This window comes from Xenopus laevis, chromosome 2S (assembly GCF_017654675.1).
Source record: "Xenopus laevis strain J_2021 chromosome 2S, Xenopus_laevis_v10.1, whole genome shotgun sequence".
NCBI lineage: Eukaryota > Metazoa > Chordata > Amphibia > Anura > Pipidae > Xenopus > Xenopus laevis.
The window spans coordinates 40,698,192-40,710,351 of NC_054374.1; the positions used below are offsets into that span (position 1 = coordinate 40,698,192).

Consider the following 12,160-nt stretch of genomic DNA (forward strand, 5'->3'; position numbering starts at 1 on the left):
TTAATCAATCCTGGAATTTCCAGAGGCAATGCAGCAATTCATTTTCAAACTGCTTTTAAATTTCATCTTAGTGGCATTTTGAATATGAAGGGATTACACTGAAATGCATTATGTTGGTATAGACAACTTGTCATACCATTTAACATAATTTACTGTTCAATTTCAGTTTCAAGAAAAATGATAGCTAAAACTGTAGTATTGTTTCATTTAATGTTTTAATGTTTTGTTCTGGGACATAGTTATTCATCGTTATGCTTTTTCTTCTTGGCCTAAAACAGCAACTGCAAGTTGGCCATGTACAGTAGTCGTGCCATGTGGCTATCCATGACATCCTAATGGAAGCTATAGGTTATAACATGAATGTTTGTAAAGCCAGTCAGAAACTAACTGGTTTATAGACTGGCCCAGACTTTCTCTTGAATTTAGTGTAATTACATAGCACAATATTATGTACAAGATGATCATCTGGATATCTATGAAATCGTTGTACAATCGTGAAATAAAAGAGTTCTCTGGAGCAGTTTGAAAGGTCTGCATTTGGGGTTTTCTTTTCCTCTTCATTAATAGACTTGTTCTCATCTATAATATGTTTTCTGCTGCTGCTAGGGTTGCCATTTCACCCATTTAAAGCAGGGCATGTATTGAATACACACACTGCAAGCTGGATGCATGACTGCCACAAATCAAACTTTGAAGGGGTGAAGTGGCAACCCTTGTTGCCCTTCATATTTCATATGGTTGGTATTCCATGTTGGAAATACTATTCATGATTTAGTGAAGACAGATTTAAGGTTTCCAGAAGTCAGATATGTTGATTCTTGAAACCTTTTTCTGTTGTAAATAATGCACATTTTTGACCTAGGGGCTGATTACATTTCTTAAGTGCACCGCATTAGATGCAAATGTGCACCAGTGTGGCTCTAAATAGATTAAAGCTGGGTCATTGATTAACCCACTACTTTCTCATTGTTCTACGAACTATAATGTTCCCGGTGCTGATTTTTAAACCATAAACAATGAAGCCATTGAAAGGTGATGGAACATGTCAGACACAGCTTCTCTGGCATCTACTGTTTCTCTGAAGCATGAAACCTATAATGAGTAACAAACATAACAAATGTTGTAGTGTTTGGATTTTTAGAATGTTTCTGGAAAAGAAACCATATCACAATTACAATTAGAACCCAAATAGAAATACTTAGGACTGTGCTTGGTAAGTGTATGTTGGTGTAAAGGATTTTAAAGTATTTGGGAAACAGTAGGGAAATGTACAGGTATTATATATCATTAAGCATTGACTCAAATCAGTAATATAAGTAAAATGAGTTTAGTTGCAAGATGAGCAAAGGTCAATGCTGTTAATGGGGAAGCTTTATATGAAAAACACTCAGGTTCAGCATATGAGGTTTCTTAGAACAGTTATGCAAATACAAGAGCCTTGGTCCCTGAAGAATTCATTTCATCCTGAGCTGCATGAAAGAGCCATTATATCTTCTTCTTTTATTTTCTCTCTGCATTCGTCAATAAAAATATTAAGTGCTAAATGCATTATTATTTTCCTCTTATGTGTATTCCCTAGCTCTTATGAATATGTGGTTCTGTCTAGTGTTAGCCTCTATTATTCTCTGATTGACTCTCTCCAGGCATACCAATACCCTTCAATCATTTAAAAATCACCTTACCATTAGACTGAAGGCAGAAATATGTTTCTTGTGCCAAGTTACAGTTGAATCCCAGTCCTGTCACTGAGCATATATGGGGCTCAACAAGGCTGAAGCTGTGGTCTCTTTAGCAGTTAATAAACACCAGCAAGGGGTGTGGTCTGGGGTAACTAGGGTATAGACAGTAGTAAGTTGGCAGTAATAGTAAACACTAGATATAGTGATTATTTTAAAAAAAAGTTCATTTCTAGCATGTATAGATAGCATTGTTATTAACACACGTATGTAGCCAAATATTGTAAGAAACATTGTGCCCTACTAATAAACTTCTCTAGCATGCTTCATTGGCATAAGCAACCAACTGTACCTAATGCTTGCCTCCTTTATGAGGACACTGAAAAGTGTCCAGTGCTTCTTTCTACTGTATGTCTAGCTTTTTTCCATGTCTGTCTGAACTTCTGATCCTTGCTGTTGTTCCTGTTGCTGACCTGGTCTACCTTCTGGTTTGTTTGACTGCTTGCTGCCTTCCCTGACCCCTACCTGACATCTACAGGTAGATGTAATTGAACTCTGCCTGCCCTGAACTTGGCCTGTTACTGACTTTGCTTGAACTCTTCCTTCTCTGACTTTGGCCTGTTGCCAACAGCTCTTGATCTCTGCATTCCCTGAACTAATTCTGCTTTCTGGTCTTAGTTGCTAATCTGCTTCCCTCCTGATATTTGCAGCTCTGTTCCATGTTTGGTTGTTGTTGTGTCTGTGTTAAGGTCCATAAGATGCGCTTCCAATTCGAATGTAAATTCGAATGTGAGATTTATCACACCACAACCATGGAAACAGTTCTAATTTGAATATTCAAGGCTAAAACCTGTCAAGTTCATTTACAATTCAATGGCAGAGGTCTGTTAGAATATGTTAATTTCCTTCCTGAGATTTGAGTTTTTTCGGAGGGGAAAGCTCGATTGGAATTCGATTGGAATTTTCGGGTTGGGACTATTTGATCGAATATTATACGTTGAATTTTTTTCTTAAATAACCTCCCATTCGGGTTGTGAGTATATTCAAATTTATTAGAGTAAAAAATAATTCACATAAATTCAAAATTCGAACTTTGACAAATCTGCCCATAACTGACAATTTCAATTCTAATAAAACCAAGTACGAGCTGGTAGAAGAAAAATGCTTTGAATACAGTTGTGTATGGACTGATAATAAAACACAAACATTTCAGAGAACATTATAGCTGAGAACCCTCTGTAGCATGTGCACTAGACACAGGGACTGAAATAGGCGGCACAGCAATGACTGTGATAACAAAGTTATTCCTACTGTAAAATGCTATCTACAAGAAGTTTGTATGTTCTGTGCTTGTGTGGGTTTCCTCTGAATTTCTTCCCACACTACAAAAAAATACAGGCAGGGTAATTGGTTCCATTCAGTGTGTGAATGCAAAAGGGAAAATAAGCTTTTGTAAGGTTATCACTACCATAGAGCATGCAGCTATACTATGACAATTAATATTAAATCACCAAATTATTTACCAATTTAATATTAGAAATTATTTTACTCAATGTATAATACTATACAATTTATAATAAACATAGCCAGGACATATAAAAATGACCAACAGGTGCATAGAGCACATTAAAATTGGTATACTTGTAGGGTTAGATTCAAGATAGATTCATAAGATAAACAATATGCTGATGGCAGAAGCACACCTTTAGTGCAGATGAAGTAGTGGTAAATGATTTTATTATTTTCATCTTTAATTGTATTTAGTTTGCTTACCAGCTGATGATCTGGCTTACCCGTTATCCATATTTCTAGCTTTCTACACACTTTTCTTTCTTTTGTAGATGTCTATAGATGATCCTAAGTATGGAACAGCTTCAAATTAAAGGAACAAGGGTCGCTATAAAACATGCTGATGTATTTATTTTATTGCTTCTAGTTTGGATAACAGATGTGAGCAGAACAAAACAATGATTTGTCCCCACTGTGTCCAAACTAAACATTTTAAACTCACAAAGCAGCATAGAGTAATATTACACTTTGGAATAAAGCCCATTGAGAAATACTTTTCATCCCCTCACTGGATGCCATTATTATCTGATTGTGTACAGTAGAAATTGTTGACAAGTAGATATAGGTGGTTACATGCTGACTAGGAGATGGAAGGAGAGCAGAGAATGGACGTAAGAATGATTTCTTTGTATACAAGCTTCCCTTAACTTAGTCTATATGAACAGTTATATTTTCTTTGTCTTCTGGGGAGAGAGAGGTTTAGTCAGAATATATTGTATCAAGGCTCTGTGTCTATTAATTAGAATTTTGCTTGAGTAGAATCCAAAAAAAGATTCATACACTAATGGTAATGGAAAATGGGATTTTATACTGTAATCCTTTTTAATCTTCTGTAACTAGTGATGAGACTCTGTCCAGGCTGTGCCCTGTGTTTGGCAGAGGGGAATCTAAAATATTGGTGTGATGTGAGCGAAAAAATATTCAGTATGCAGTATAACAAAATATTTTGAGGGAAGTATGAATATTCCGGGCAGAAGCTAAATAGAATGGTTAGAGTAATAATACTTTCACTGTTCATTTTGCACCCCCCATGCCGCTCGCATACCTCCTCCCACAAACATCTTCACTTCACCTACTCAACTCGCCACTGCTTCCCTGGTGCTGTTCCCTTGATTGCCGGCACTTTTCTCTATTCCAAATGTGGCCAGTTGGTCATTCCGTCCCCGAACTTTGCTGCCCTAGGCCCAGGCAATATTGTGGCCTGCATACAAATCTGGGCCTTTGGATTAAAAAATTGTGGAAGATATTGCCACAAATAATAAACAATATGCCCTTTGTTATTTCACGTGGCCAGTACTTCTGCATGTGGCAGCTATTCTGGTAAGGTACAGAAAGTTCAGTTTTGACAATTACAGCAGTTCTGCCTTAGTCCTATATCACTTGTATTTATTGACAGCAGTTTGGCTTAATGGGAGCACTTTAAAACACCAAATCAAAATAATAGTTTATACAGAATTCAGGATTTTCTGGAGCTGAGACAGAACCAAATACAGTGGAACTGAATCATCAAATACAGTACTTACTAAATGAAGTTATATAACATGATCTTCTAGTTTAGTTTGTATGACATTTATGATGCTTTATTTTATGGTCAACAAGCCTAAGTCAAATCTTTGTCAAATATCCAGCAAATTGTATCATGGACTATGAAAACGTGCTGGGAGCTGTCTAGGACCAGCTTAGTGCAGTGAACTAAGTGAACTAAACAGGTTTATTTGCTTTTGCACATTGTATAGTAAAACTATGCTGGTACTGCTTTGTTTCATACCAGAATCTCATTGAGTTCATCTAGTATGTAACAACAAAATCAAAGCATCATTACAATATTAAGTAGGGATGCACCGAATCCAGGATTCTGTTCGGGATTCGGCCAGGATTCGGCCTTTTTCAACAGGATTCGGATTCGGCCGAATCCTTCTGCCAGGCTGAACCGAATCCTAATTTGCATATGTAAATTAGGGGCGGGAAGGCAAATTGCGTGAATTTTTGTCACAAAACAAGGAAGTAAAAAATGTTTTCCACTTCCCACCCCTAATTTGCATATGCAAATTAGAATTCGAATTCGGTGTTCGGCCGAATCTTTCGGGACGGATTCGGGGTTCGGCCAAATCCAAAATAGTGGATTCGGTGCATCCCTAATATTAAGTCTATTACATGCATGTATCTCCACTGACCATTTTATACATTTTCCTCTTTTATTGTGTTCATTTCATGAATGTTATTTAATTGGTTGATAAATGCTGTTTATTTGTAGATTTTTTTGATTCTCTCTATTTGTTTCTTTGTTTCTTTATTCTCTTTGTTTCTTTCTTTTTCTTTATTCTCTTTCTTTTTCTCTCTCTCTCTCGCTTTCTTTCTTTTTCTTTCTGTTTCTTTCTTTCTTTCTTTCTCTTTTTCTCTCTCTTTCTTTCTTTCTTTCTTTCTTTCTTTCTTTCTTTCTTTCTTTCTTTCTCTCTTTCTTTCTTTTTCTCTCTCTTTCTTTCTTTCTTTAGAGGGGGAAAAAAATAAAAAGTAGTTTCGATCTCCATTCCTTAAATCTGCTAAAATAACTTTGAAACAAGAATTGGTAGAGACAGGAAAAGAAGCTGCGGGTGAAAGTCATAGGGACAGATGAAATGGGTAAAAAACATAGTTATCCTAGCTGAGATGTGACCAGAAAGGAATAATGTGTTTTTAATAAATACATTTAATAAATAAATTAACATATATATATAGATTATTGAAGTTTTTCCTTCCCTCATAGAAAATAAGGGATTTCACAAGGTCTGAGTTTCAATGTTTTATTATGTTGGTTAAAGTACACAGGGAGCTTCTTTTGGAAAATCAGGGAAATTTGATCTGTGTGCCTAGACTCCAGAGTACATTGCATGCGGCTAGTTGGCATGTTGGCCCTTAATTTGTGCCACCCTAGCCTGGGCTTTTGTTGCCTTGCTAAAAATCCAGGCCTGAAATTAATTACTAAGCCTTATATTGTGACTTTTATATTCTATATATACTTTATATTGTCGGCCCCTAAGCTCAGAGCAGGTGCAATGAATAAATTGAAAAGATAGGGAGCTACTGACACAGATCTTGAGCAGGCACATGAGCATAGTGTGCAACTTTTCTAGCCAACATTTTTGTCTAGCCAAGCTTTAGTTCAACACAATGTTTAAGCACTATACAAGACTGCAAATTAATGCCGTTTCTATCCCCCTTTTCTGTGTTTGCTCAAAAATCTAAAATGTTTCCAAAATGTCACATTTCATTTTGTTGACATTAGTCTGCCCTTACATTTCGTATACATAAAAAGCTACACTCAGATTTTCTAACACATCAAATGTCAATTATTTTCTTCATGCCATTATAATACATCAAATATGCCCACTAAGAATATTTTGTGATTAGAAATCATTAGATAAAACAACACTATTATGATTATATTCAGCAGAGATTACTCCTAAGTGATAGCATAAAAGGACACAGGGTGCAATGAATTTAAAATGTTAATACAGATGATGCTAAAATATTAAAGGTATGCCTGAACTGCTCATGTTCTTCTCTCTACCCACAGTGTGCCGAGCCCATCCTGCTTGCACCCAAGTCTACAGTTTCTTCCACTCTGCTGACCCATCAGCTTCGAGGCTGGAGCCACTTTTGGAGAAGTCTTTCCACATGCTTCCACCATTTTATGTGCCCAGATACCAGAAGAATCCTCTGGGCGATGGCAAGTCCTATCTTTTAGGTAATGTCAAAAAAATTAAATGTAATTTAAAAGGAATACACATCCCCAACTGTACCCCTTTTGTCCCCCTTTTAAGTATTTTTAAACTTCACCTGTCCTCTTTTATCTTTGGCATCCCACTAATTATTTATTTTAAAGCCTTAAAATCATGCAGTGATGTAAATATTGGGCTTGAGATTTTGGGCCTGAAATATAGCTATGTAGCATGCATCCAGGTTCGGGCTGGGGTATGTGAGGTCCACTGGGGTTGCTACCCCAGGGCCCCACACCCCCTCTACGGCCCGCCACCCGCCCACTTACCCACCACAAGGCCCTCCTCATGGTCGTGAACCATCCTTATTGCTTAACTTTTGACATGGTCAGGGAGGATGGGTTGCAGGGGAGAGATGAGGGGCCACAATCAGGTCTGGATTGAGGGAGGGTAGCAGAGGGGAGGCCAGATCGGGTTAGGATCAAGGGAGAGAGTAAAGCGGGGGAGCACAGCCAGATCTAGTCTAGGTCGAGGGAGGAAGGGCAGAGGGGGAAGCAATGGGGCAGGATTGGGTCTGGGTTGGTTGTCCCAAAAGAGCCAGGGCCCACCAAGGTTTGTCCTGCCAGTCCAGTCCTACCCCTGCATGCAACCATATACTTATACCGATAATATCAACAATAATTAATATCTGTGCTAAAGAGGTACTTTAATTTAATCTGTCATGTTATGTTTCTTTGTTTATTAGTTGAACATTGGTGCTTGCCATTGAAATATTCATTGGTGGGAGATGGAGGGTGCATGCTCAACACAATGCATGTCTTTATATGCAAGCACTACTTGGATACACTGAGCTGTATATCATATTGTGAATTATTGCAATAATGTGGGCCTAAAGTAGAGAGCACATTTCAAAAATGGACTGAGCATAAAAGTGAGCACAAAATCCTAGTGAGCAACAGCCTTTTAGGGTTAGGTAATAAAATATACTCAATTTGCCCAGTTGCAGTAACCCATAGCAACCAATCAGCAGGTAGCATTTACTGGTCACCTGTTTAAAAACAAAAGTTGATATTGGTTACTGCCCCGGGCAAACTTAGTGCCTTTTATTATATTCGGGGGTTTGTGTCTTTGTATACGGTTAGTAAATATGCTCAGGTGCTCAAAAGGGAAAAAGACAGTAATGCTTGTAGTAGCTCATAATGTAGAGCAGGTGGGAATACAGAACATAGCTGTAATTCTATACAGTATATTGTTAAAAGTGCTTCTTACTTACATGTCATCCTAAGTGAATGGCTGCAACTACCCTTCAAGCAATATTTTACATGAAATTACATACCTTATACGTGCACACAAAATTGCTCACTGTTTGTGTTTTCCTCTCTTTAGAAGCAAATATAAATCTTACCCATATCCTCAATACCCAATATGGTTTAAAATACTGGTAATTGGGTCTATGTGGCTTTGAATTGTATGTGCGCTTACATATCGTACTTATAATACAAACTGATTCTAATTGTGCCAATTTAAATTCTGTTCTGGGCATAGCAAGAGAAATTTCCATCTACTGTAATACATTATTCAATTGCTTTCTATTGTAACAACAGCATTTTAGCTGCTTCCTTGAAAGGGGTTTAGTATCATTTTCCTTTTGTGAAATATAACGCTGTATATCAGTGAAGGATTTTGCAGATGAATACTAAGAAATGACCTGTAATATTTATTGAGACAGGGAGCTAACAGAAATGATTACAGTGAACTAACAGCACTGTAATTAGCCATTTTCTCTTAATTTGAACTTTATAAGCACCATTACAGTTGTCTGCATTATATATGCAAAGAATAAGCGAATGCGTTTTTAATATGGGCTGCTTATCAGCTGCAAGGCCAAATAAGGCTCTGAGCTGTATTAAAAGGGGTATAGATGTGCTTGAGGAGGGGGTTATTCCTTTACGCTAGTGATAGTAAGGCCCCATCTAGAATATGCTATAAAGTTTTGGTCTCCATTGCTTAAAGGGGATATTACTGAATTAGAGAAGCCCAAAGAAAGGCAACTAAGCTGGTAAAGGGTATGAAAAGTCTCAGTTAAAAATAAATACTGGCCAAGTCGGGCTGTTTACACTGGAGAAGAGGCAGTTAAGGGTGATATGATAATTATGTATAACTATATAAGGGGACAATATAATAAACTCTCTAATGCTTTACTTATTCATCAAAATTTAAATGTAATGTTCCTGTCTCTGGTGTTTCAGTCTGGCAGCTCAGTAATCCAGATGCAGACTCTGAACTGTTACAATTTGTTGCACTAGTTGATACATTTCTCAGTAGCTTCGTGAAATTCTAGCAACCATTGTATCAATTCTAAGAGCTGCCTTTCAGGCATGGTCACACAGATCACTGGCTTGAGTCTTGCAACTGGTTGGGTATCCTATGGTTTGCTGGTAGGAATTTCAGATGTGAGTATGGATGTCTGTGGGTCTTATCTATATTTATTACCTTAATATATATATATATATATATATATATATATATATATATATATATATATATATAGGGTTGTGGATAAAGAAGTTGCAGGTCAAGTAGTGGGTTCAAGCAGTTAAAAATGTGGGTTGTGGGTTTGGGTTGCAGTGATGTTACATACATAAGCTGCTCCCATATGTATATCCTTTCACTGGCGTCCAATCTCCTCTAAAATCAAATTCAAACTACTCACACTTACATTCAAGGACCTTAAAGGGATACTGTCATGGTAAATTAATTAGTTAATAGTGCTGCTCCAGAATTCTGCACTGAAATCCATTTCTCAAAAGAGCAAACAGATTTTTTTATATTCAATTTTGAACTCTGACATGGGGCTAGACATATTGTCAGTTTCCCAGCTGCCTCCAGTCATGTGACTTGTGCTCTGATAAACTTCAATCACTCTTTACTGCTGTACTGCAAGTTAGAGTGATATCACCCCCTCCCTTTTTCCCCCCCAGCAGCCAAACAAAAGAACAATGGGAAGGTAACCAGATAGCAGCTCCCTAACACAAGATAACAGCTGCCTGGTAGATCTAAGAACAACACTCAATAGTAAAAACTCATGTCTCACTGAGACACAGCAGCCTGCCAGAAAGCATTTCTCCCCTTTAAGTGCAGGCACAAGTCACATGACTGGGCCCTGGGGCAGCTGGGAAATTGACAAAATGTCTAGCCCCATGTCATATTTCAAAATTTAATATAAAAAAATCTGTTTGCTCTTTTGAGAAATGGATTTCAGTGCAGAATTCTGCTGGAGTAGCACTATTAACTGATGCGTTTTGAAAAACATGTTTTCTGATGACAGTATCACTTAAACAATGAAGCCCCCCTGCTGTATCATTAACCACAAATTTGTTTCTAAAATCCTTATGTCTCATTTGTACCCCAACCTTTAGTTGTAAACAAGTCGGGCCCTTTACTGCTGTACTTTGTAAACATTTGTTTGTTATTCACCATTTGTTCCCTGTTCATTGTAAACTAAAGTAAAGCACTGCGTAAAGTGTTGGCACGTTAAATAAATGATGATGATGATGATAGTTAAGTTGGGTTGAAAAAAGACCAAAGTCCATCAAGTTCAACCTCTCCAAATGAAATCCAGCGCCCATACATACTAGGGATGCACTGAACCCACTATTTTGGATTCGGCCGAACGCCTGAATCCTTTGCGAAAGATTCAGCCAAATACTGAACCAAATCCTAATTTGCATATGCAAATTAGGGGTGGGAAGGTAAAAACATATTTTACCCCTTTGTTTTGTGACAAAAAGCCATGCTACTTCCCTACCCGCCCCTAATTTGCATGTGCAAATTAGGATTCGGATTCGGTTCAGTCAGGCAGAAGGATTCGCCCGAATCCGAATCTGCTAAAAAAGGCCGAATCCCCAACCGAATCTTGGATTCGGTGCATCCCTAATACATACACACTGACCCCTCCATACACTCACATAATCTATATGTACCAATCTCTATACAAATTCTCTGCTGATAAATATGTTTGAGTAAAGTGTAACCTCCATTTCATCTGTGAGGGGCCTTGCTGTGAACTTTATGTTCCCCCTCCAAGGGTTTTCACTCCTCCACATGGAATGGCTCTTATCAGCCAGGGCTTGGGCAGGGCATCACAGACTGTGACCCCTTTACTCATGGCTAATTTCAGATCTTATTGTAAAGAGGCCTGTTATGCATCTGATTTTGGTGCAGAAATTTTTTTTCCTGATACCTTGGCTTGTTTTATTAACTCTTACAGGCCTGTATCATGACACCATCTATACTATTTCAAATGAAAGTTCTGTTCCTCTAGTCTAAAGGGGTGGCCTCTGGTGCTGTGATACTTTTTATGGAAAAAAAAGATCCCCCGCTGTCTATAATGTCCTCTAATGTATTTGTATTAGTCCTGTCTTATCATTTATCAATATTGCTACTATAAAAGTTATTGACCTATGTGCACTGTTAAATAAAACAAAACCCATTAGGCCTTATATATTTTTAAATGTTAACATAATGGCAATGCAGGGATTTACCGTATATACTTGTGTATAAGCCGACCCGAGTATAAGCCGAGGTACCTAATTTTACCTACAAAAACTGGGAAACCTTATTGACTCGAGTATAAGCCTAGGGTGCATTCCAGTACACACTGTGTTGTGATATCTGTACATACCGGTACACACATGAGATGCAATGCAAGAGAGAGAGACAAAAGCACTTGACATTCCATACTCTTATTGGGAGTATATGCTGTTGAACAATGACCAGACAGGGTTATAAGTCACTAAGAGGACAATGTAAACCTGAAACTCAGCAGCTATTGCAACTACAACTCCCAGAATCCTTTAGTGACTTAGACTGGCAAAGGCTGCTGGGAAATGCAGTTTATAGTTTCTATACCTTCTCATCCCTAGAGCAGTGGTTTCCCCACTTGGGATAATATGCTGAGCTACAGGTTGGATCCTGCCTGTGATTGGATCCTATACAATGCCTCTTTATGCAGGCACCAGTGCTAATAAAAAGCAGAACAACAAATAAAGATACCGTAATTACGGTACAGAATGCCACCGATCTGCAGGAACAGAACTCAGCCTGGTGAGCAGCTACTCACATGGGCTCCAGTGGCTTGGTCGGCCGCTTGCTGGGGGCATCCACATTCTCTGTCGGCGTGTTGGCGGCTGACGCGGGTCCGGGTGTGGGGCCGTGGAT

At 38.1% G+C, this 12,160-nt stretch overlaps 1 protein-coding gene across 1 annotated transcript in view; it reads left to right on the forward strand.

The window, feature by feature from the left end:
- pitpnm3.S (PITPNM family member 3 S homeolog) overlaps positions 1-12,160 on the forward strand; it is a 251,653-nt gene that overhangs the window by 210,377 nt on the left and 29,116 nt on the right. The window contains exon 10 of the mRNA XM_041583703.1: positions 6,799-6,969. Within this exon, the coding sequence (XP_041439637.1) occupies positions 6,799-6,969 (171 nt within the window). The remainder of the gene's footprint in view (positions 1-6,798; positions 6,970-12,160) is intronic.